Source organism: Lolium rigidum, chromosome 5, assembly GCF_022539505.1.
Source record: "Lolium rigidum isolate FL_2022 chromosome 5, APGP_CSIRO_Lrig_0.1, whole genome shotgun sequence".
In the NCBI taxonomy this organism is placed as follows: domain Eukaryota; kingdom Viridiplantae; phylum Streptophyta; class Magnoliopsida; order Poales; family Poaceae; genus Lolium; species Lolium rigidum.
Window position 1 is genome coordinate 262,839,365 of NC_061512.1, and position 26,747 is coordinate 262,866,111.

The 26,747-nt window shown below is 45.9% G+C and overlaps 2 protein-coding genes and 1 long non-coding RNA gene across 4 annotated transcripts; 2 read left to right on the plus strand and 1 right to left on the minus strand.

Moving 5' to 3' along the window:
- The first annotated feature begins 7,094 nt into the window (after positions 1-7,094).
- On the plus strand, positions 7,095-10,390 carry LOC124657566. Its single transcript, XM_047196095.1, has 3 exons — positions 7,095-7,247; positions 7,525-8,042; positions 9,948-10,390. Exons 1-3 carry the CDS (start codon positions 7,095-7,097, stop codon positions 10,003-10,005), a joined length of 729 nt encoding a protein of 242 aa, XP_047052051.1. The 3' UTR covers positions 10,006-10,390.
- Positions 10,391-13,115: 2,725 nt separating this feature from the next.
- LOC124657567 (F-box/kelch-repeat protein At5g42350-like) lies at positions 13,116-15,106 on the plus strand. The gene has a single exon (XM_047196096.1). It carries the CDS (start codon positions 13,116-13,118, stop codon positions 14,922-14,924), a length of 1,809 nt encoding a protein of 602 aa, XP_047052052.1. The 3' UTR covers positions 14,925-15,106.
- A 9,186-nt stretch (positions 15,107-24,292) lies between these two features.
- Positions 24,293-26,148, minus strand: LOC124651312. 2 transcript variants are annotated; one of them, XR_006987353.1, is made up of 4 exons: positions 25,951-26,148; positions 25,656-25,876; positions 25,299-25,462; positions 24,293-24,556 (listed from the first exon to the last, which is right to left on the minus strand). It is a non-coding gene; the product is annotated as an uncharacterized LOC124651312 (long non-coding RNA). The 2 variants fall into 2 exon arrangements; XR_006987352.1 differs by having other exon boundaries at positions 25,656-26,148.
- Positions 26,149-26,747: the final 599 nt, after the last annotated feature.

The window sequence follows — 26,747 nt, forward strand, 5'->3', positions numbered from 1 at the left end:
CCCCAAACTCCACCACACCATAGATCGGGGCCCTTGGAACATCTCCACCGAAGGATTTGGTCCCTCTCCAACTAGTTTGGGAATTTTTGGAGTTCTTGGTTTTCAAGCCCTCTACCTCGTGTTCTTCTTGCTCCCTTGATCAAGAAGGACAATGTCTTCGGGTAATGTACTCTCCTTTCCTCCCTAATCTCTAGTCCTCCTCACACATTGCAACTTCTTGCCAAAATTTGAGGAAATCTTAGAGTTAGGGTTAGGGTTTGCAAGTCCTCATGCCTTTAGAGTGTCTCTCAACACAAAGCACATACTCCACTCTATTGCTATAGCATGTACTCAAGTTTTTCGAGTTTTTGCATGAATTTGTGGTAGAAAATCTGGGCAAACATCACAAATCCTCACCACCCGGTTCACAGCCCGGTCAACCGGCCATTCAACCGGCCGGTCCGCGCGCGGCCCGGTCAACCGGATTGTCGACCGGCTCGCCGGTCTGAAGTCCGGTCGGACCGGCCTGTGCGCCGGCCTGCCCAGTTTTTCGCACAATCTCATCAATACACTTGGATATATGCTATGCTTTCTGGTTTCTCCCTCATTGATGACATGTACACTTACCTCATTGCTCTCCTCGCCCTATATTGCTTATTCACAGGAGACTGGAGCGGTGAGGACCGTGACACCACTGCCAAGAGAGGGAGGCATGCAGGACACCCACCACGCCGTACTAGTGGTCGTGCCTCTCAGCTCACTGGTGGCAGCTCAGCTAGGGGCCGCACCAAGACATCTGCCAATAAGAGGAAAGATAAACATGCAGCACAAGATGGTGATGAGGTATTGCCAGAGTTCCATGTTGGTGATGTACATATTGGTGCATGGAGAAGACTCAGGGAGTCCAACCCCTATCGCTTTGAGGAACCCACTTACACAGGGGGAGATCAGCTTTTCTGGACCAAGACACAGAAAGTCATGTGGGATGAATACTATGACTCCCACGAGCACATGAAGAAAGGCACCATTGTTATGCCCAAGGCCATCAAAGATGTCATTGGAATGTATGAAGCCACCAAGTTTCGCTTTGTGGTTGCGACCTTGAGGAGGATGGGGTTGTATGATCTTATGTGCTTGACACCTCTCGATGGGTGCTATTGTCCATCCTTGGTGAGACAGTTTCACTGCACAGTCTTCTTCCATGATGATGCAGCCCGGACTATGACTTGGATGACGGGCAAACAGAAATACACTTGCACCTATCTTGATTTCTGTGAAGCTTTGGGGTTTGGTGGAGGGAGTGCTTCTGGTTTCAAGATCTATTCTCAGCGAAGTTCAACGAGAGGGGACATTGCTTTTTGCTATCCTCCGGAACCCACCCCTGGACCTCCTACCATCTCGGGCATGTACTACTCCTACCTTGTACTTGCCAAGCTATTCCGTGAGACCCTCATCAGCAAGTCCGGCGATACAAGTGAATGCCGTGCATATCATCCGAACTTGATGTACCTCTTGTCACCACTGAGCACCGAAAACTTATTGATGGCTGTGATCTCATCTACTGTGAGTTACGGCGCTGTGTTCGCGAGCGGTTGACTCCTAATCTTGCCCAGTACGTTCAGCTGCTCATCAACCATGTTGTGCCCGCACCTCTCAGTACTCAAGGTGAGCGGGTCAGGATGGATGCTTTCAAGGTACCCGCCCAAGGTGATAGACAAGATGTTCCTGAGATGATGCCTTCTGAGCGCCGGTCCAAAGCAAGCCATGACCATGCTAGCTCCAGCTCCTCTAGGCGCCCACAGCGTGGTGTCTCTCGGTTCTTTTCTAGCTTATGGCAGATGTGCAAAAATACCAATGATGTTGCACATCAAAGTCTTTCTTTGAACCAAGAGACAAGGAGGCGCCAAAATGAGTTCATGGCTACTAGGAATGTGCCTGTCCCTCCTCCACGGCCCGAGTTGGAGCACGTCCACGCACCAAGCCGGGAGATGCCTCTCCTTTCTGATGAGATGTTCCAGAACTTTGATCCTTCCTTGTACTTTGGTGCTCCTCCTCCTAGACCTGCTCGTGCACCTCATGCTGATACTGAAGATGAAGAGGATGAAGGTGATGAGGATGACAATGGCGAGGATGAGGATGAAGAGGATGACGATGAGGATGGTGATGGCAGCTCTCCATCCGCGGGGCACGAGTTCTATTGATGGGACGCTAGCATCTCTTCTCTTTTTCTTCGCCTTTTTGGTGTTCCGATGCCAAAGGGGGAGAAGTGAGTAGAGCCTAGAATTACGGGGTTCTTTGATGGTCACAAGCCATGGGAGTTGCTTTATTTGGATTTTATATGGCTTGTGCGTATTTGCTTTGATTTCTCAAGAACCATTTGCTACTTTGGATAATTCATGTATGGATATGTATGGACGACTATTATGTGTGCTACCCTATGTTAGGATAATCATGCTTTATGGATAATCATGCTTTATGCTTACATACCTTGATATACTTGTCCATACCATGCTTGTTTCCTAAAGATATTGGGGGAGCTTCTCATATCTCACAAATTGTGCACTTTGCATTCAAACGCAAATTCTCCAAGTGCACACATTATGGGGGAGCTGTCGTAATATCTTATATGGAATCAAGGTTTAGAGCTTATCATAATATCTATATGTAACTCTAGCTCGATTTGTCATCGTATGCCAAAAAGGGAAGATTGTAAGGATATTTTACCCTTATCCATTATTTTGGTATCTATGACACCGTGCTAGAGTATTTGGACTAATACATGTCTACAAGATGACTTTCGGGTATTAGCCAAAGAGGTATGATGGTGTAGCAATGGAACAAAAAGGCAACGGGAGACCCCCCAATTCGACGAAAAATCGGCAAGTTCTTCGGGGCACTGGCCGGTCACGGATCCGGTCGGACCGGCCCAGCACCGGACAGCCCGGTCACCGAGCCAGGACCCGAGGCCGGTGCCATCCGGGCAGGTTCCGGTAAAGAAGGCGAGCCCTCCGGTCGCCGTCCGGTCGCCGGCCGGTTTCGGACCGGCTGCTCCGGTCCACGGCCCGGTCCGACCGGGCACCGGACCGAGCGGCCCGGTCGGCAGCCGGACTTGCGCTGTGCCATCCGGGGGCAATCCGAGTAAGCTCGGACGCCTGCCCGGTCAAGACCCGGTCCCAGCTCCGGTTGGAAACCGGCCGGCCCGGTATGTGGCCCGGTCCGGCCGGGCTGTGGACCCGGCCTGTCCGCGCCAAATCCGGTCGGCCGGGTTTCTCGACGAATCTGGCGATGTGGCAAGTGACCAACGGCCGTATTTCGAAGAACACTATAAATAGGCCTTCTCCTACCTACGAACAGGTTAGGCAATATACTACAAGGCTGTTCTTGAGCTCTCTCTCTCTTACTCCATTGCTAGAAACACCAAAAGCCTCGAGATCTCTCTCCTCCTCCACCCAAACTCAAATCCCTCCGGGGAATCATTAGAGGAGGACCCGATCTACCGTTCTACCAAGCCAAATCTCATTCCCCCTTGTATTCATTGAGAAGCTTGCTTCCTAGGGTTCCTTGGAAACCCTAGGTGGGCAAGAAGGAGTCCGGAAGCATCCGGGCTGTGGATTTGCTCCGGGCAAGATTGTGAAGGTTTGGAGGCTACCTCAAAGTCTACCACAAGTGAGTGAGCTATTCCTTCGTGGGATAGGCTCCGGAGAATAGGGTGAGCCTTCGTGGCGTGGGGAATCCTTCGTGGGACCTCCACCCCTCCAAGCGTGACGTACCTTGTTGCAAAGCAAGGGAACACGGGAATACATCCTCGTCTCCGCGTGCTATCGGTTATCTCTAACCGAACTCCTTACTTGTGATTTAAACTGCATGAGAGAGCCTTCGTGCTCGAGATAGTTGTATCTTCATATAGGTTGCTTCACCTAGTTTGCATTAGGCTCATCTTTATATTCCGCAAAGCCTAATATTGCAAAGAAAGAATTAAAATTTGTAGAAACCTATTCACCCCCCCTCTAGGTTTACCATCTCTATACTTTCAATACAAATTGGCTAACCGGGCATAGCCCGGCGAAATCGGATGTAACTTTTCGCGTCGACAGATTTTCGTATATTAATTTTTTTCGAGTATACTATGCAAAATATATTTCCATTTACCGAAAAATACTATTATTTGCAAAATAAGTCAAAATTCTTGTTTGTTATTTTTCATAATAACTAGATCACCTAACCAACCTACATCTAAATGAATTTAAATTTTGAATTTTCTATCATTTTCTTTTGTGTTTTACAAAGCTATAAAAGGCGATCCGGTGTATGTTTGTGTGTATGGAGCTAAAAAAGAAATACATAAACCTTTAGTCTCGGTTGATGTCTCCTACCGTTTAGTCCTATACGCCTCAACCCCTTTAGTCCTGGTTGGGTCCCCAACCGGAACTAAAGATCACGTTCGAACTGGGACTAAAACCATACGTCGTCCTAGCCGTTTAAAACCGGGACTAATGCTCATATTAGTCCTGATTCCTAACGTGACCGGGAGTAATACTACCAGCAGCTCCGAACGAAAGCATCTTTTTCTACTAGTGCAAGTCTTCATTAATGATGTATGTTTTGAGATTTAAAAAGCCAAGTCACCATTTGCCTCAAACAGCAGGTTTTGAGGCGGCCTGAATTTTCGAGAAGGTGTTTGTCATGTGTGATCGTTTTCCATTGCCGCGGTTTGTAGGTGTCTGTATTGCTTTTTGCCCGATTTTGTGCTGTGCTGGTTAATAGGGCAATCTTATGTTTTTTTTTACCATCAATACCATTTATATTTATAGTAGCAAATAATAGGTGCTATAGTTAGACAAGTTGTTTTCCGCTATTAGAAAAAATATTCTAAAAATGCCGAGCAAATCTTAGAGGTCTTTAAATTGTTTAGCCTTCAATAACATAATCTTGTACTTTTCTTAACGTAGCCGAAAAGAAAACATAGATATTAGACCACATGTCACAATATCATGAATGTTCTCCCATAATTTAAATTAAGACCCAATGCAAAACGAATACCAGTACACCACACGAGTGTAAAGCAACCGAACAGACTGGTCAGTGTCGCTGGGTGCCGAAAGTACGAACCAACAATGTTGCAGGCAAGACAAAAAAAAGACTCTCAACATGATAAAAGGTGAGAACGTCCTGTGGTGAGAAGCTCTTGGGTATTTGCTTCGTTCTTTCAATGATCCCCATAGGCAAAGAACATCTCTAGTATAGCCCGTATATCTCGGAACCGAAAACGCCGAGTTCGATCTTCCGAGCCGTTGAGTTTAGATGGATTTTGTTACGGTGTAGACCAAAATCCGAACTCACGAACTGAAAAAGTGAAACTCAAACGTCGCGAGAAAATCAAACTCGCGATTGAACCCAGTTTACTCCGATCAAGCTTGATTTCTCGATAATTTACATTAATCTAGCCAAAATACACGATAGTTCGACCTATATTCGCTAATTAGAGACCTAAAACAACTAGATTAGGCCTAGATTGTCACCGGGCCGCTTCCCGTCGGCGGCGGAGTGTTTTTCCTCGCCGGAGAATCCTACGCGATGATGAGCGCTGCCACCTCGAAGGCCGCCGCCTCCGCCGAGCTCCCGCAGGCTACAGGCGGCCCGTCGGCGTTGTCGTCATCGCTGCCGCGGGGAGAAAGCGCCGGTAGCGGCGGGCTGCACCAGCCGGCGGGGGGCGCCTCGGCTTCTCCTTCTTCGGCCGCCTTCTCGCGCGCTTGCCGGCGCGCGATAGAATGTGGCCACTTCCGGCCCGCCCGCTTCCATGCGCCGTCGGAGCGCGACCGTCTCGCGCAGACCGCCTCCGCCCGTACACCCGACGGACGCCGTGGTTCCTTTCCGCCGCCGATTCGGCCCCTTCCCCTACCTACGCGTCTTAATCACCCCATTGCGGACGGAGGGGGTGGTGGCGGAAGTGGCGGAGCGGCGTCAGAGGCCGCGAAATGGCTCGCCGGAGTGGAGGCAGGCGGCGGGAGTGAAAGCGGCGGGGGGGAGTATGGTTTAGAAACCGAACTCCCCTCCGCGGCCCCTTTTAATACGAGGCGGCCACACAGTTTCTCGGGGGCCCGAACTCGTTATACGGACCAGCCCGCAAGTTCGGGCTCCGTTCTGGTCCATCTCCGAACCGAACCCCTATTATCGCCGGAGTTTTTCAGTTTCCCCCTCTTTTACGGGCTCTGCTAGAGATGCTCTAAGGTCAGCGAGAGTTGGTTATTGGGGATAGATAGACGGCCAAAATAGCGGTAGCCACAGATACAATTCGCAAGATGTCACAAGCTCGCTATTTGATCGGAAGAGAGTTTTTACTTTCATTGAGTAGGACAATAATTGCCGCAACCAGGAGCAAAGATCCAAAATTGATCTGTTGAAGCAAGATGTGAGTCTCATACCTAAAAATTGTGATCTTCCAACATTGCCATTAACATCAGAAAGGGGATCTCGTCGATCGAAGAGCCAAAAATCGTACTATAGACGATGTCATCTTCATTCAGACGAATGCTAAAAATAGACACCAAAACCATAATAAGCTAATATAATAAAATAAAACCATTTTCATAAAAAAGAAACTTCACTTATAGATTGGGTTCCCAGCCCCTTTGATGTCGGCGAGGCTAACCAAAGAAGAGGAACCAACCTGTGGGGTGAAGACGGTGCTAGGTTCAGCAGGCGGTGCTGCAATTGACAACCTTTACTTCAGAAATTATGTACTCTCTGTTTATAAATAAATGCCTGAGATTTATCTAAATTTGAATAGACACTAAATAGCGTATAGATTTATTCAAGTTTAAATAAATCCTATACGTCTATAAAGGGAGTACTTTTTTTGCCTTTTGAGAAACAAGACAAATTCTTGCCCCTCTCGCTAGACAACAATTATCTCTTTTTGAGAGTGACAAAGGAAACAGAATCCTATTTGAAACCGGCCGGCCTTCACCAGAAAACTGGTACTAGGAAATCGACCCGGCCTTTTTTTTGAACTGGGTCCGACCCGACCGGCACAGCGAGATAGGAGGGCCAACCGCACGAAACCATCAACCCCTTCCCCACCAACGGAATAGCTCGCCGCCGCCGCGTCGATCGCCATGGCCAGCTACGACTATGTCCCCCCCTCGCCCTCACCGCCGCCGCCCGACGGCCGCACCTACCACCAGAAGCAGGCTAGAATGTCCGATCTCTTACATCAGCTACGCCGCAGGGCCAACGACGGGCCGACCGACCGCCACCGCGAGCAGCAGGTTCGCGTCTCCTGCCCCTTCCTTGATCCACTCTTAAATTGAGAATTTATTTTCCGAACACTCGTATGATTTAATCATAGGTTCATCTATTCGAATTGCACATTCATAGCCTTGGATCTGCAAGTAAAGCGACAGTTAGAATAGAAAAAAACAAACAAATGAAGCTAGCTGATAAATTGGGGAAAATTCTTAATTTTGTTCTTATGTATTGCTTCATCATAGCCCTAAACTGGGGAAATTCTTAATTTGTTCTAATTCTAATTTCTCCCTGCCGCAGCAGCAGGTGCAGGTGATTAACTCAGACCATCTCCAACTGATCTCACCCGAGGCAGACGGAACTACCAGGAGGACGCTCGTGGTTATTTGCAAGAAGCCACGTCGTCCAGAAACTCCTTATCAACGTCCCGAGCACCACGAGCGTTGGAGCAATCCCCTTCATCGACGATCTCCGGCACCGCAAGAAGACGACGACGATGAAGGGGCCACAAAGGTTGTATGCCTGACCAAGATGCTCTCGCCAGGCGACCGCCTCCAGGACAACGGGTTCTACTGGGACTTTCAGGAGGATGTCACCGAAGAGGCACGCAAGTTCGGTCACCTGGTGAAGGTGGTGATCCCGCGGCCCAGCCGTGAGGCTGCCCCGGTGGTGGCAGGAGTCGGGAAGGTGTTTCTGGAGTACATGCACCTCGACGATGCGGCCTGGTGCAGGGGGAGGTTGGATGGGATGTGTTACAACGGAAAGGAGATCACTGCCGAGTTCTTCCCTCAGGCCAAGTTCGCTGCTGGAGACTACGTGTAGGACACTAGGACGGATGAGATGGTAGATGGATATTGCATGGCCAGAATTACATAGATTTTCTAGTAGTAGTTAATCACTTATCAGTAGTGCCATAATGCTGCATCTACCTTAGTACTCCCTCCGATCATGTTTAATTGCGCTACATGTGTACTCAAGTAAGCTAGTACTATTTGTGCACCACTTGCGTTGATCTTTTCTGATCGGAGGTAGTAGATGGTTAGCAATCCATAAGAGATTAACTACTGACTAGCAAGTACTCCATCTATAAATTAACCCCTTTTGTTTGATTGTAGACAAGTTTTCACATGTCATTTTAATTCTGAAGTACTCTTCAGCAAAAAGTCCTTTGGTTTCTGTAAACATGTCTGTCAATCTATGTTTCTACACTGTAGTATCTTATCCCCCTCTCCAGAAAATAGCAGAATTACATCGGTGTTTCCACAATGGATTTAAGAGGCTTCTTCATGTCCTGAACGGAAACTTAAGTTTTAATTTCCTAACAAGCTCAGTACTATTTTAACCTAGAAGTGGGTGAATCTAGAGATCACAGTGCACATTTCTTTCATCCAAATACCCATCCGTAGGAAGTAATTCATTCCGTAAACATTGCAATTAGAACTTCTGAGTTCACACAACGTATTAGCATATATATTTGACAAGTGAACAATCACATGTTCAGCTTCAGGTAAGTGACAAAAAGTGAAACTGCATAGAGGAAATTGACTTAACATCTGGATTATGCCACTGAATTACTGTGAGTTGAGTCCATAAACACAGTTGATCCTGTCATGTAAATCACCATAATTCATATATTTTACCAATTGTAACATGCTGGTCGACAGGTCCTTATTACCAGCAGCAAGGATCCATCAGAAGTACTAGTTGGATTCTGGATAGTCTGAACCTTGAAAGCACCCACCAGTTTTGGTTGGGTGAACTGTTTTAGTTAGTTGTAGAAGAATATTTTGAAATTTTGTGCAGCCATGAAATTCTCAGTTACGTAAAAACTGACCATAAAGGCACAAAATAAATACATCTTAGCTGAATAAGAAATATTATCATCCCTACTGACAGCTTGCCATTTGTATTTGTATGGAATGGATACTTTTCTTAAAGCTTGTTATGGCAAAAAATGGCACGCTCAACCTTTTCTCCTCCTTACATAGCCTCATACTTGTTTGGTGTTATAGCATAGACTATCATTCTGCTGCATCACTGTTTTCTAAACTATCAGCTGTTAAGTGCAAAATAAAAAAAATTGGCTCACAAAAGTGTAAAACATGTTCTTTTCTCAGAATGGTGATTTTTATGTTGAAACGTGCTATTGCTTGGTGGACTGTACATTTTTAATGCATGATTCCTGATTATCATACTCCCTCCTGCCCAAAATATGTTGCATATAAGCTTTGGTCAAAGTGAAACTTCGTAAAGTTTAATCATCTATATTCATAAAAATATAAACATATACAGCAAAATAATAATATTTTTAGAATTGTTATGAAATATATTTTCATATTATATGCATTTGACATGGTAGATTTTTGTATTATTATCTATATTCTTGGTCAAAGTTTGCACAATTTGACTTGCACGGAAAATTATGCACAACATAAAATGGGCAGCACGGAGTATGAAAATTTCCATTTGCATGACGAGTGGATAATAAAATTAACAGTGGGTAATTCATGCTTGGGTGGCATTTGTCCTTCTATAATCAGAGATTTATTTACCGAACTACAAACTGTATAAAGTAATAGAAATACTGAATAGGATCTAGTGCTTTTATGACTTACGATCGTGCATAATGTTTACTACGTTGAAGTAGGCACTTGTCTTTGTGGTCCATTTGACATTACTTAATAATCTGCATTCTGACCTTTGTTCTGTTTTCACTTGAACAGACATTCCAAGCGCAGAAGAAAGATCTCAGGAAATTCTCGGATGGTGCCTAAACCGTGAGTGGCCCGGCCGACATCAAGGAAGAGCAGCAGTGATCAGCGGTGTTTCCTTTATTAGCTGGTAGTAGCAGTTAACTATATTTATTAGGAACTAGGATGCTATGCCACCCAGGTCTTTGTTCTGTATGGTTGGAGGAAAATGCTGCCCGTATGTTGAGTAGTAATTCTTGCCTGATCTGCTTGTGTCGAAGTCTTGTGGTTCCATGCTTTGCCTGGTTGCTACTCACGGCATTTGTTCACAATTGCAAAGTCGGTTTCAGTTAGAGTTAGTGGGAATTTGTAGCTCTGATGTAACGGTAAAAATAGTTCCTTTGAGGCCACAATCTGTCACCTCTACGTGGACTGCTACCCAAATGCATTCGTGTTGGTTCAGTAAGGAATTGATACTAGCCTCTGTATACGCTCTGGCAGATCATACAGTACACTAAATTCTGCTTGGGTTAGTCCACGGACACTAAATTGCACCAATGCAAACATACTGTTGTTTTTAGAGCGCCACGGCATAGCTCGTCAGCTTCTCCAGGCTGCGCATCTCCACAGCGGTATCATCCTCTGCGGTACTGAACTGTCACCCTGATCAACACGACACCTTGTACGCAAGGCAAGCTAACTTTTCTCTTCCTTTTGAAACGGATGCACATGAACATTTTGAATGCTTCAGCTAGATAACAAGAGAAAAAAGTCAACGTGAAGATAGTATATATCCGAGAATCCAGATATGTGTTGCCTAGTATACTGTCGTCCTTGATGCTAGGTTGTCACTGGTTTTAGGCCAGTAATTTTTTCCGGGTCAAGAGGCTACTAGTACCAGGCCCGGGCCGACAGGTGTGCAGCCCGTGCGGCCCGAACAGGGCCCAAAAATTTTAGGGGCCCAAAATTTCTGTATCTCCACTATATAGTGTTTGCGTTAATATTTTAACATTAATATGTTTCAGGCCAACTAGTACTCTTCCTTGTACGCTCATCTATGGTATATGTGTTTTGAGGTTGCGAGGTCGATTCCTGTAGGTAGTTGTTCACTTGCTTTTCCCTTAATTTTTGCTACTTGGAGCGATGGTTTTGATGCAAATTGCACTGACATATCATGACTTCTCATATTGACTTTGGTATAGTGTATTTATATTCGTCTCATGGGAATATTTCTTATTGTTTGCTTATCTATGTACATGCACTTGTTGGGACTGCTCTACATGCTATAAATCTTTGATATTTCAAAACTATTTTCCTAGTTTTAAAAAAGACAATCAGGTCAAATGTATCAAAACTATTAGATGTACTCCCTCCGGTTCATAATAAATGTCAGGGGTTTACAAAGTTACTTTAATTTGTAGTAAATCTCAAGCACTTTTTATGGATTGGAAGGAGCGAGTAGTTTATTTTCGGTCGTACCGCTGGTTTGATCGGGGTTTAAACTCATTTTTTTTCTTAAAATAGATTTAAACACTATTTTACCACATGTTTGGGATCTACAAATGTAGAGAATAATTTTTAAGTTCAATAGTAAGTATATTTTTGGAGTGTGATAGGGCCCATTTCTTAATTCTGCACAGGGCCCTATATTTTGACGGCCCGGCCCTGACTAGTACTACCCTAGTATTTATTTTTTCGAGGAAGAGGCTAGTAATGTTTATATGGAGTCAAATTGATAGTTGGTAATTTATGCATGGGTGGCATTTGTTCTTCTAAATTCAGATGTTTGTTTTAGTTACTAGACTGCAAAATGTACAATGGAAATATAACCTATCGGAGGTAGCAGAAGGCATTTAGCATATATCCTAGGCACCGTTTGGATGTTTGTATTGGGGCTTGGTATTGGGTATTGGGGCATTCGGGCCCCGAATACCTCAAATCAGGCCGTTTGGATGTGCTAGGCATTGACCCAGGTATTCGTGCTGAATATTGGCATGGGCTCTTTGGCTTACCGAGACCCCCTCCCGAGCTTGGTATTGACGTTGAGGCGAGCGGTTTTTCCCCCACGCGACCGCTGACCTAGCCCCAGACGCCGACCCAACCAAATCAAGGGGCGATTCTTTGCCTCTCATCCCGATCCGCCGTTGTTCGCCGGCTGCTGTACACTCCAACTCGCCCCACCCTTCCTCCCTCCCTTTCCGCCGCCTCAAAACTCGTTATTGTGGCTCCAGTCGGGCTAACTCCACCACCGAGCTGGACCAGGGCGAGCTCCAGCCTACCCCACTCTTCCCGCCCCTCCGGTTGCCAAGGTCTCGCCGACGTCCGCCCTCCCTCTCCCATGTTCACGCGCATCTCTGTCTTAATATTTTTTTCTTTTTAATTGCTGCAGCACGATGATCCTGTGAACGTCCGCCCTCCCTCTCTCCATGAGACTTGATGGATTATGCAAGACACTAATTACTATGTTTTTACTCTCATATTTTGAAGAATTGGACTGCAGCACGATTTTGTTTCAAGTTATAGATAATGTGACGATTTTATATGATATTTTATTTTCCTTTTATTAATTATTATGTCATGTAATCAAATAAAATCGAAACTTACACAAGAAATTGTTTACAAACCATGTATGGGGATTATAATCTCGTACAAATGCAATACATCACTTTGACCATCCAAACATGATTTACCATCACTTTGAGCCTTCCAATACAAACATCCAAAGAGAGCCTAACGTGAATTCCGTTATCTTCTACCTTGTCATGGCTCGGTGGAGAAGATGTCTGAAAAAATGGTGCGAGCGAGGAAAAATGTGCTGAACTGAGCTGCACGCGCACATTGGACAGGTTCGGTGGCGGGTTACGAACAGGAGAAGGGCAAAACGTAGCACAACCTGACGAAAAGCCCCGTGAATCCCGCCGACGTTCCATTCCACCGGGAGCCGTTTCCTTCCCTTGTCGCCCCACTTTCCCCAACTCCCCACTCAACTCCAGCTCCAACCACCACCCACCGCCCGCCGCCACCTCTCATCTCCTCTCATCATCTCCTTCCCCGACGGGCACGCCATGCTCTCCATCCCCGCGCTCGCCAGGGCCCTCCTCGCGCTCCTCCGCGCCGTCCTGCTCCACCTCCACCTCCGCGCCGTCCCCGCCCCCGCATCCACCCACCACCTCTTCTTCTTCTCCACCTAGCCACCCACTCATGTCTACCGCGGCCGCGGCGGCGCTGCGCAGATCCGGCACCAACAGCCTCTCCGCCCTCCTGCGCGCCGATGCCGAGGACGACGACCCGCCGCCCGGTCCCGCTGCTGATTCTCCCGACGCCACCAAGCGGCGCGGCGCACGAGCGCGCGGGAGGACGAGGCGGAGCTACCTCCGCCTGCCCCTCGCCGGCGCCGGCGGCTGCCGCGTCTGCGCCTGCGACGAGGCCGACCCCGCCCCGCCGCGCCGCCGCCTTCCGGTCGACGGCGAAGACGAGGCTGTTCCGGATGACGCGGAGGATGTCCCCGACGCGCTCCAGTGCTTCTCCTGGAAGAAGGCGCCCGCCGTCCCCGTCACCCGCCGCGGCCGCGCACTAGCGCCTGCAGATTCGGTGGTGAAATCGGAGGAGTCGGCCGCAGCGGCGACCACCCTGGCGGCGCTCCCGGACGACCTGCTGGAGATGGTCCTAACCCGGCTCCCGCTCTCCGCCCTCCTATCCGCGCGCTGCGCGTGCCGGCGCTGGAGGGACCTCACCGTCGCCCCGCAGCTCCTGCGCCTGCGCCGCGAGGCGCCCAGCAGCACGACCCCCTGGCTCTTCCTCTTCAGCGTCGACGCTGACGCCGGCTGGGGCGCCGCGGGCACGGCCGCCGTGCACGCGCTGGACGTGGCCGCGCAGCGGTGGCGCCGGGTCGGGGCGGCCGCGCTCGCGGGCAGGTCCCTCTTCTCCGTCGCCGCCGTCGGCCACGAGCTCTACCTCGTCGGCGGACGCTCCGGGGCTGCGTCTGCGAGCGGCGGGTCCGCCAAGACGAATAGGACGCACAAGGGCGTCATCGTGTACAGCCCGCTCACGGGCGCGTGGCGCAAGGCCGCCCCGATGCGGGCGGCGCGGTCCCGGCCCGTGCTGGGGGTGTTCGAGATGTCCGCCAGCCGCAGCGCCGCCCACGCCAAAGCTGAGAAGCACGTCCGCCGGGCTAATTCTAACGGTGGCAAGTTCCGGCTCGGCGGCACCTCCGCCGTGTACGAGGACCCGCACCGGCTGTCCCTCCGGCGGCTCCGCCTCCGCGACGTCCTGACCGACACCACCGATTCCGCCACCGCCGCCCCATCTGCTCACGGCCACGGCAAGGGTGTCGCCAAGCCAGCCCAGCCGAGGCAGGCGCTCATCGCCGTGGGCGGGCGCGGCCCGTGGGACGAGCCGCTAGTCTCCGGCGAGATCTACGACCCCTTAACCGACAAGTGGGTGGAGATCGCGGGGTTCCCCACGGACGTCGGCCTGGCCTGCTCGGGCGCGGTCTGCGGCGACGCCTTCTACGTCTACTGCGAGTCGGACACGCTCGTGGCCTACCACCTGGACGCCGGCGCGTGGTCCGTCGTCCAGACCTCCTCCCGCGCGCCGCCGCGGCTCCGCGACTACGCGCCGGCGCTGCTCTGCTGCGCGTCGCGGCTCTTCATGCTCTGCGTCTCCTGGTGCGACCCCGCGGGCCGCCGGGACAAGGTGGTGCGCAAGGTGTTCGAGCTGGTCGACATCGGCCGCTCCTCGTCGGTGCCGAAGTGGGTCGAGGCGTCGTCGCACCCGGACGCGCCCATGGACCCCAACGCGGCCTTCGCCGCCGGCCACGGCAGGATCTACGCCGTGGAGATGTTCAGGATCTTCGGCAAGGTGCTCGACTTCGCGACGTCGTGCGGTGTCTCGGCCGCTGACGCCGCCGAGCAGGAGCAGAGCTGGAGCCGCGTCGCCCGGAACAACGCCGCCGCCGAGGCCGACGCCATGTCCTGCCGCCTGAAGTCCATGGCCGTTCTGCACCTCTGATGATTGGCGTCGTATCTCTTCTCTGCTGTTTTACCTACATACACTGATCTGTTTTTTTGTTTCCATGAGCTGACTGACATGCAGCTCGGTACAGTCATTCCATTGCGTGCAGCCATTGCTGCGACTCTGAGTTTGTTCAACTTGGTTTATAATACAAGAAAGATGCTTACACCATTTTACTATGCTGCTAATCACAATCACTCTCCATTTTAATGAGGATTAGCTGTGAGATCACTCTCCATGATGGCAGTACGACTGTTACAGAAATCCTGTCTCGATCATCACGGTGTCATCATCAGCTCATGGCCCCATTCGGCTGGTACAGCTCCCAGCCGAGCCGCGAGTCTATTTTGGACTGCTCATGTGCAACCGCCATGATCCAGACATTGCCATGCATGTCAGGATGTATTTTATGAGAAGACATAGATAGATAATGACAGATCTGTCACTGGTACAAAATTGTACTTCAGTACACATCTGGCGACCAGGGAACTCAATTGTCTCTATTTCTGTTTTCATTCTGAACCCTAGCACTGTAGTAGTATTAGTTTAACCTTGGGAAGGGATAAACAGGAATCTTGATCATTCCTGATGGCGTTGGGGCACCTCTTTTCTCTTGACATCCTGGAGCAGAGGTCATATCAGATCAGAATCCGTTTTGTAAAGAAACAACAGTTGAGAAATGGGGCCAAATCCTAATCATATCTTATCAAGAAAGCTGACGATTCTGATCACTGGTAAGACCAGCTTTGGGACCGAAAGCATCCATCACCTAATCCATGACCAAAGCATCATTTTTCGTCAAAAATAAAGCCAAACCAAAGCATCATCGTAATCATCAGCTCATAACCTACCAGCAGTGATTAACTTTTTAAAAAACGAGAAGAGAACCAATTGCAGAAAACATGCAACGGAGTACAACACACCACTATTCCTTCCGTTCTAAAATAAGTGTCAGCAAATTTATCTGGATTTGCATGCATCTAGACCCTTGTTTTAGTATGTAGATAAATGTGAATCTAGATAAATTTGCCACATTTGTTATAGAACCGCGGCGGTACTTACCAAAATCTTTTGATGGATTGGCCAAGAATGATGTGAGTGCAGTGGTGCCGGTGGCAACCTCTTTGGCGGTCAATAACTGCTGAAGTGCAAGCGCAACAGCACATGAACTGGCCACTCTCCTTTATAATACACCCATCAACTGTCCAGCAGCGAAGTGCAGTGCAGCAACCCTGGTTTATTGCTTGAGGAAACATGTGAAGATCATTAGGCTGCCCATGAATGTAACCATGCATGGATCCCAGTTCATAGTTATAGCAGGCGTATAGAGAATAACAAATACCTATATCTATGATGAGTTGATCAAGGGCATGTCAAACTGATGGTCAAGTAAAAGTACAAAACAAATGGTGTAGCAAGTAGAGACAGTTCCTTTCCATCCCATTAAAAGCTACTACCTCCTTCCCAAAATATAAGTGGTACAACGTAGTTATTTTTTCAAAAAAAATATGGTTCTTTACAATTTAGTGCTTTTTTGCTTTTAGTTCCTCAAAGTTATTGGCTAGGCATCACACTGAGGGTTGTTGATTGATAATGTGTGGAATACCCATCTTAAGTTAAGCACCTAACTAGCGCCATTAAGTGGGTGGTTCATCTTGTGCTTACTAGTTGATACCCCGCGCGTTGAGGTGAGCATTAGAGATGTTTTCCTTTTACGTACAAAATGGCATGAATAGTCTGTGATTGCATAGTGTTATGATATTTATTTGCTTTGGCTGCGCGTAGCCGCAGGTAAAATATTTGAAGAAATAGCAGGAACTTCCCCTTTTGAATTCAAAGATATGAAGACGTCTTTTGTTGGTTGGTACATAGGAAAAAAACCGAGTCCATGGTTGGATTTAACCAACTATAATTCAGGTAATACAGGGTGTGTCCATCGTCAATAGCACAACAATAGCATTGTACGAAACTATTCCTTACATCAGAAACAAAGACATGTTCACGGCTAAAAATTGATAGGATCCTCACATGTAGAAGGAGAATGTAAAATATTTCATGAAAGAGACTGAATATTGGAGAAGTCCTTCATTGTGAGATCTTTATTCATCACGCCCGGTGGTATGTACCAACAAGTACCACGCTACTACTCGCTTGCCATCATGGGGTGACCGATAATTCACATCCAGAGCATTCCCCCGTATCCATGCTGATACAATTTATAAGCATAACTATTGGGGAAAAAGGGATAGAGAGCATCATACTTGTAGGTGAGCATGAAATCTATATAATTCCGGGAAGCAACAAAACATGGCAGACAACGACATGTAAAGTAGAAAAAATGGTTAGCAAGATGGTTGTTGGAGATACATACCGTTTGTAATACGCTTGCTAGAATAATTGAATTTAACTCAAGAAGCAATTGTTCTCCTCTGACTGAAATGAATGGAACAAAAGTTCAGGTAAGACTGTACAAATAGCGTTCTGAAGCAAGCCTAGTTCTCTGACTGAAAATGATAGGAAGAGAAATCAGGTAAGACACCACTATAGCGTAACAACAACTTCATATATGGCAGTACAAATAGAGTTATAAAAAATTCATAGAACAGATAATGAGTAGAAGAGAAGATGGGAGTTTGATGGATTATGAGAATCGAGTGCCGTGACATTCAGTAACACCAGCAGACGCATAGCATGAACAGAGTGAGCAGGTTGGTCGAGAGAGGAGCAACTGAGGGGGTTTGAAGAAGTCGGAACAAAGGGGTTAAAATAGAAAAATCGTGGGAGATGACGAGACTACGGACATTGCCATCCAGTTGCTGGAGGATTGAAAAGGGCAGGTACTTGGAAGATCGGGAGGCATCCAGCAGTTTCCAGGAGGCATCGTTCAATTTATTTTGGGAGCTCTGCGAGGCACATACGGCGATTGCTGCCGCGGCATAGAGGTGCGCTGCTGACAGACGATTTTTTTTTTTACTTTCTGCTGTATTTTGAGAGGAAGAAGTGAAAGTGGGCTGGCTAGATGTGGTTTAACCCGTGGAGTGAACTTGTTTTTTCTCCTTGACGCTGTAGAAGAAGCAGAGGTGGGCTGGATTAGAAAGAAGAAAGGGATACTTAGCTGGGCTGGCCCGTTCGAACAACATAGAAGTAATGTTGAGTCCTTTTCCTGTTCATCGATGGTAGTATGGTATAGCTGGCAAGTTTCAAATCCAATAATCCAATTGATAGGGTAATTGGGGTGACGTGGCTTCATGATCTTTCAGCTTGCAAACATTAAATGTTTTTTTAGTGAGAATGAACCTTATACTAGATATTATAGATTGGCTGGTTGGTTCCTTCTAACGTCCACTCTTCTCATATGAAGATGGTAGACCAAAAAGCTACACCAAATGCAATGTGAGCCACTGATCTAGGCCACTACCTTCTTGATAGGCCGTCGACCCAGTCCAGTAAGTGTGCTTAACCATCGCATTAGGCGCCTATCATATAGCAAGCTCACGAGCCCATCTTCGGTGTGGTACTAGACATGAGACATACAACTATGGCCGTGCAACGTTCGGATAGTGGGAGTATCTCAGAAAGAGTTTTGGATATGAATTGGGCTCTTAGTTGCTAGGCCTATTAATTAGTTCCTTTCTCATAGTGCTGTCTTTTTCCTCTTGTCGGAAATACTTCTGATTTTGTACCGTTTCTCCAAATAAAAAAAACACTTTGCATCGAAGGCCATCATATGCATTCTAAATCAAGCAAAAAAGAAAGCATCATCCATATTCTAACACGAAACAAAAAAAAGTGTCATCACTGTACTATGTAAGCAATCAAACACACTCCGTGAATAAGTAGAAGCTCGTTACTTGTTAGAAAGATATCAGCCAAGAAATTGGTATTCTGTCTAGGAGAATTAATTCCGAGTGTGGCTGCGAAAGAACAAGTTTACATATTGGCTAGTGTGTCATGGTTGCTATCGCAACTGTGTAACCTAAACATTGTGAAGACCGAAAACTCTTAATGAACTGTTAGATTTACAAAATTTCAACTCTAAATTGGACTAACACATCAAGTAATGAAAACAAAAATTCTAGCCGTGGATCTTCCATAAATTGTTGTAAACGAAATTTTTGAGTTACCAATTATTCGTGGCCAAAGTTATGTTTATATCTCTCTCCTCAAGTCCATTGTTTGAGGCACTACTTTTTGGGGTGGTGGTATGGGGGATTACGTTTGGAACCTTCCCAGTCTTGTCTAAGAATGCACACAGTGGCCTCTCCAAATACTTACACGTGTTAAAACAGGTTCACACGGAGTGTAGTGGTTGAGCATAGTTTCTATGTGTGTGATTGGTTGTCCACAATCGTGCTTTTCGCTTTTAGCGGGCCAAAATTCGTGCGTTAGGTATGCTGACCCATCTCAAAACCTATGTGAGTACTCCCAGTTCATGTTGTGCACACCAATTGGCAGGTATTAAAATAAACACAGTTGATAAATAAGACTAGATTTAAAGATAACTTTAAACTCAAGCAGCATAGCAGTTCAGAGAAGGTTAAATTTATCAACAAGCGATTGCAGTCCTAACCCAACAACTGTAAAACTGTAGATAAATTTGAAAAGGCAAATGGGCATCAGGATAGCCACATCAAATCTCACGTGGCAAATGCACACATCAAATAGACAACATCAAAATAGCTAGTGTGAAAAAAAATTCGACCAGTATCATCCATATTGTCATCTCCACTATCCACATTGTCCATCGCTGATCACGCAAAATTCAGTGACACTTCTCCTGTGCAGGCTGTGGCAAAGTCTTCCGCAAGCTCGTTTTCTGATTGAAGGTGAGGTGAGATGTACGCGCGGATGGACTACTGGTTGCTGATGTTGAGAGCGGCGTAATAATCACGGTCAGCATTCACCAATCCCTTTGCCTTCAAGAACTTGAGCATTTAGTGCCTCAGCTTGAGCCGACCCTGCAAGCTGTATGAAAGCATTGCAGGCCTGCGAGCAATCTAGGCTGGCTCCAACTTCACGTCCACCAGGAGAAATCGAGATGAGCGGCTTACTTTTTCTTTGTTGCATGTCAGCAGAGTCGGAGCTTTGCGAAGGGCCGTGCCGAGCTCATGTTCTGACCACCCAAGTGACTCCTTGAGGTGGGCCAGCTTTGTCGCGATCTGCTCCTGGGTAAGAAATCCAACGACTTTGATGGCAATCTTGAACATGGGAGAGGTGTGGGGCACAATGCCTCCTGCCTGTTGAACCATTGATTCGATGCGATCGATGTTGCTCGCTATCGAGGAATGATGATTCCTTTGTTGTTTCCGTGAGCAAGCTGCAACTTCTTGGAGTTTGTTCCAGGTTGTTGCTTTTTAAGTGACTTTAACTCAACATATATGTTATTATATCTCCCTGTATGTACATAGTATACACGGAATTACATAGTTGGGTACATTTGTTTTCTAGTTGCGCGATAAAACAATTGTCTATCACCTATTTATACTAAAATTTTGTACTTCAATTTATCTTAGTCTCTTTGTATACATGATCTTAAATTCTTAACTAGTATAATTTTCTATTGTATTGACAAAATCAACCACATAACAATGAAATTAAATTAACACACATAGTTGTATTATGTAGTTTTAAGTTAGAAGTAGCAAATTGCACATGCACTAAAATTAAATCATATTATATTTCAAGCTGAGAAGTTATGTTTGTTGCTTTATTTTTGACACATTGCATCTTTTTTTAATAGATAAATTTTCCTATATTAGTGATCTGACTATAAAGATGATAGTTAGAGTGTGTGATTTAGGTGTATCTCAATATAAAGGTTCGTTATCAATATAGTAAATATAAAAATCTAGATTATACAAAATATATATGAATTCGTTCTTGAGCCTTTGGTGTTGCTTATTTTTTCCCTATGGCTACATATGTGTTACATGTTTCCGTGTTCAAGAACCAGCTAGAATTCATTTTCTCTTGAAATAGCGTAATTAATCCAAACTTCATCAAATGGATCCATTTTTTTCATGTTGATTGGTATGCAACCTGCATAAAGCTGCTTGCACAATGCTTCGGAAAATAGTATTGCTTGCAATAGATATGCATGAAAATTCACATGTGACATTTAATTCTTCGTTTGATCTATGTGTTATAATGTGCAACTTAGTTCAAAGAGTTGAAGTGGATCACACTCCTCACTTTAACTAGATCAAATCAACCAAACTTATCAAGATTTATAAATTAAGCATTCAATTTGAGAAATTATATAAGTATGCACAACATTTAAATATGTATTTTTATTGGCCCTGCAATGGGAAATTTGAGAGCATCTCCAGCCGCGTCCCCCAAAGGGATTTAGGGCGCGCCGGACAAAAAATGCGTTCCAGCCGCGTCCCCCAAAGCCCATTTTTGTCCGGCGCGCCCCGATACGTTGTCCGGCCCTCCGAGCCCGTCCCCGTCCCACAGGGGACGCTCCGGGCACGTCGGACACAACGAAAAGTGAGGCGAACCGACGCGGGCCCGACGCGTCAGCGGCTCGGAAGCTCAGCCGCCGCCTACGTAGCGACGGTGCAGTTTCCGGGAAGCGGAACCGTCGCATTGGCAACCGCGTCGACGACGCGGCAACCGCCGGAATGGAGTCGGGACTCCTCGGAAGAGCAACCGCTGGTCTTTTCGACTTCTGCGCCGCCGTTCATCCGCGCTCAATAAGATCCGTACGTCGGCGCTTTTGGATCTTCATCGGCCGCATCCGACACCTCCAGCGATGATGAGCTACATCTCCGAGCTCCCGTCCGATACCTCCGGCGAGGGAAAGCCTGCTGGATGGCGCTATTGGTGGGAGAAAGCTCCGACGCCCATCAGCGACGACGATTCCCTCCCGCCACTTGACAGCGCGGAGGAATGGATGGGCGTGGAGGAGGACGCGGAGGAAGAAGGGTCAGAGGAGGCGGCGGTGGCCCCTGCGAAGGCGGAGGCGGACGCGAAGGCCAATACCGCCAAGGCCAAGGCCAAGGCCAAGGCGCAGCCGGCGAGCACCGGCGACAACGAGGAGGACTCCGACGCGTCGGCCGACACCGCCTCTTCGGAAGAGGTGACGAGCAGGAAGCGCCACCGTGACGACGACGAGGCGGGGCCATCATCGAAAAAGTAGTAGTTTAAAATAATTTATATGTAATTTAATTATGTTTTTTCGAAGTTTTATATGTATTTTGTTTATGTTGAACCGATTTGAATATTAGTAAAGAGTTTTATTCTATCTATTTAAATTATTTTAAATGTTTGGGGGCGGCGTTTGGGGGACGCGGCTGGGGAGCGACATCCCCCAAAGGCGGCACGAACAAAACACGTCCCCAAACGCTCAATCCGGCGCGGTTTGGGGGACGCTTTGGGGGACGCGGCTGGAGATGCTCTGAGTATATGCAATATGCTCCATAAGATTTTTTTTGAAAATGATTCATACATACGGAAAGTTAGGTTATTTTTATGGTTGTTTTGCACACACTATTATTTTGTTCCTCACATATATTGAATTTTTTGGGTTCATGCTCAAAACCTGTTGGATAAAGTAAAATTAGTTGTTTTGTGTCCGAGCCCTTTTTTATTAGATCAAGAGCTCTGGAGATGACCGCGGCAACCAAGTAACCATGTAAGCATGATCCTCATGCTCAGATTATTAACAGTGTAATGATTTTGAGTATTTACAGTTTAGGTAGTCAATTCAGCAAGACATCCAAGTTAGAACAAACATTTTGTGAACTGATACCAAATAAACTGCTTCTTTGAAAGGGAAAAATATGTGAGTCTTGCCATTTATGCTATTGCCTCCATACCAAAGTATAAGCCTGTTTTAGAAGCTTTCTAAAAAGCTTATATTTTAGAACGGATGAAGTACGTGATACCATACGAGCCAGTTTTTTTACACGACGCCCCGGCGGGCCAGCTTTTTTTAATGAGAAACGAGACAGCCAGCTAGTCACATGCCTCCGCCAAAGCAAGCAGTCGAGACAAACTGCTGAAATACACTTGATTCTAGATATATAAACTCGTGCTACTTGAAAAAACATTTTTTTAAAATGAAACAAAACTATCGCACATACATGTTGACATTTTAGGTATCAGCCACCCAGGTTGCTCACAAACTTGCTGGGCTGAGAAGAAATGAGTCTAGTGTACGTACAGTGGCGGAGCCAACAGTGTGGAAGGGTGGGGCTAGCCCCACCCTAAGATTTGACCCAGCCCATATGTCTTATGTAGAAAATAAAGGAAAAAAATAAAAAAGCCCAGCCCAAGTAAGGTCTGCCCCACCCTAAAAAAATGGGCTGGATTCGCCACTGTGTACGTATGCTTATTATTATTGGTGCTGCTCCATCATTCGTGGTGGATCTGGCTAATAGATATTGTAATGAACCCTTTATGTCGTGATTTGTAAGAGCTATTTTTTTTTAAAAAAAATGAAATTTTAGGTGCCAACGTCAATTTTCATGGAAAAATTGCATTTTTGTGTCCTGTGTAAAAAAGAGAAACAAATGTCTTAATAAGAGCTATTTTTATGCACTGAATTTTACTTTTTTATACATGACACAAAGAATATCAGCTATTTTGTGAAATGACTTTGCGAGCACATAGAAACGTTGAATTGTACGTGCAATATTTTAGTACGTTCTTCCATCAGCAGCTCTAAATTAGCTGGGGAATTCTTAGTTTTATTCTAACTCTAATTTCCTCTTGCTGACTTGCAGATGGAGGTGCTGGATGTGGTTAACATGGACCATCGGATACCACCGGTCAGGATGCCAGATGGTACTACCACTACAACAGGACAGAGCTTTGGTAACACTGTCTTGTGTTACTACAGGTCCAAAACAGTGTTACTAGGCCATATAGTAACAGATTTTGAGATGTGTTCCATTAGACCGTGTTACTAAGTGGCTTCCCGAGTCACACGAATTATTGTTACTATATGTTAAAAATAGTGTTACAAATTTTGTTGTAGTAACACGAATATTATGTGTTACCAGATGCGCTGGTAACACATTTTTGTAGCTAGAGTAACACAGGTGGTAACATATTCTCATAACATAGAATATTAATTGTAACATGTTTTTGTACCGATAGTAACATATCAAGTAACATTATATCAAACATAATTAATGCATTTCTATTATTATTAAACACACATTTAGGTAATAAATTAATGAAATATACATTTATTTAATAAAACCATTACGCGTTTAAAATATGAAAATATTGAAGAACAACACATCCAGAAATAAAATATATTAAGAATTTTGTGACGAATATAAAAGAGTGTAGGATACATATGCATTATTACAATAAATAAACACCAATACTCTTGGTGCAAAATTGCACATTGAAGTAAAAGAAACGAAGTGCATTAAACCAATATCACAACGAAAATTTACAAAAATATGTTTTCAATCTTAGTATAAATCTTTCTTGCGTAGCCGATAAAGTACATATACATCAGTATCACCCACTAACGAATATTCTCTTCATCTACCACAAAATCGTCAAGCCCACGTAGTTCATTTGATAATTGGTCTATAACAGTGACCCTTTCTACCTCTTGAAAATTTCCATCAAACCATCAATCCTTCATGTCAATATAATATCTCCTGTCAGAACAACAAAAATACACAACTAGAACTTTGAAGTCATATTAAAAAGGTAAACATATCATAAACTAGAAGGATGAACCATGCTTTTCTTGGAATAATCTCGACAATGACAAGTTCATGTGCATGACAATGGAGAATAATAAATACACACGTTCAATAAATAAAAGCCATCGGATTTATATTATTGAATAAGATGCACAAAAGTAACAACACCAATTAGGAGCATTTAATTAGATTGATGCCAACATGCTCATGGTACCAAACTCATATAGTTAGTACTGATTCTAGTTTAAATATTAACAAATAGTAATTTAGTTGAGTATACAAGCAGCAAACACAATACACTTGCAGATTGCAACCAAAGTATAAATGCTAGATTTTTGATAGCCAGTATTACAACTAGTAATATTAGCACATAAAAAGCACTGAACGAACTAGAAATCATAATATGACTGTAAACTGCTTGATGCCCAGCTAATTTAAGAGTAATTTACTGCTTCACCATATCTGGAAATGGCATTAGCTAATTTAAGAGTAATTTCCTGCATATTTCCTAGGAATTTCCTAAGAAAAATCAATTAAGTCATATTTTGGGCAGCATTTCTTCGATAATGGGCGCTTTATTACTCAGAATTTCTTTCGATAATAGGTAGCATGAAACCATAAGCAATAGAAAAATGACACAAAATAAAATAAGTAAACGATTTAAAGTCATTGCTCATTATCCCCGACCACTCACCTCTATGAATGAACTTGATAATGTTCGGGTGATGAATGGGGCGGTGGTTTGTGATCTCTCTATAGTTTGTATCCACGTTCCTGTCATTCTGCGCTTCAGAAATTCTTCTCTACATATTAGAATGATGCAGGTTCAGCCACATTCTTGGATACAGAATACCAGTCCTACAAGTATAAACAGCAAATGAATTTCTGAATTTTCACAACCGAGCAAATACAGACATTTGAAGTGCCTTCCACTGCACGAGCAATTACTTCTGAACCGAATTCAAGCTTCAACAAGAATTCTAAGCGTGAGATTATGTGCATTAGGAAAGGGCATTAGGAGAAAAGAAAGGGCATTAGGAAACATACATACCAGGCCGATTGAGCAGATCATGTGCCGCGCCCAGGCGCCCGTCGTCCACCGCTGAGACGTCCCGCACACAGCTGTCCCGGGGCTTCCTAGTTCCTAGCTAGTAGTCGACCAGGAGCCAGCTTGGTGGGCAGCGGAGAAGCTGCGCGTGCGAGGGCGCGAGTTGCCACTTCGGGACTCCCCCTTGTAGCCGAAGATGATGGCCTTGACGACTAGGAGATACACTGCGGCGCGGACTCGTCTAGGGATTAAAATCAACGACGACGTCCGCAAAAACGACTTTGACTCAGCGTATTACCTTACAGAAATGGTCTGATGGAGATCTGAATCAGCGTGAGATCCTGGCGTCAATGAAGGCCACCGCTGCCGCCTTCCTCCCCGAGATCCGCGTCTCTCGTACACCGTCTATGGAGATCCCGGCAATGTCTGTTGACGATGAGGACTCCGGTGATAGGAGAGATGGGCGACACATCGTCGATGACGGATTTGGAAGGCAGCGTGCGAGTATGCGGCGTAGGAGGCCCGGTGAGGATTGGGCATGCGGGGCGGCGCACGGAGTGGAAGATGGGGATGGTTAGACCTTGGCGGCTGATGCGGGTTTTTTTTTTCTTTGACCTGGCTGATGCGGGCTTAAATCAAGATGGATCGAAAATTTTGAGAACCCGCGTACAAGATTGAAACTAACCTCCACGCGCCCTTTCTCCTCGCTAACTTTTTTCACAGCGGTATTTTGTCATGCATTGGCTGCTCGTGGGACATGATTTATGTTGGGCCCACGTGACATACTACTTTCAGGATTTTGTTAGAATTGTCAGTTTTACAACATTACAGATTTCGTTAGAATTTTCAGAATGTTACCCCAAGTTTCAATACCATTTGACCGTATGCGCTTCGTTTTCATTCCTGCCCAAGAGGACTCGTGCGGAACGGATGATGCATCGTGACCTCTCAGAATGGAGTGGCGGCTGGATCAGGACCTTCTCGGTGACACGGTGTGGCGGAAATAGCTCAAATATATAAAGCTGCTTGGGCCGATTATATTTTGGGCTAGGCCTTGTTGAAGAAACAAAGAGAACACAGATCGCTAGAACAGGT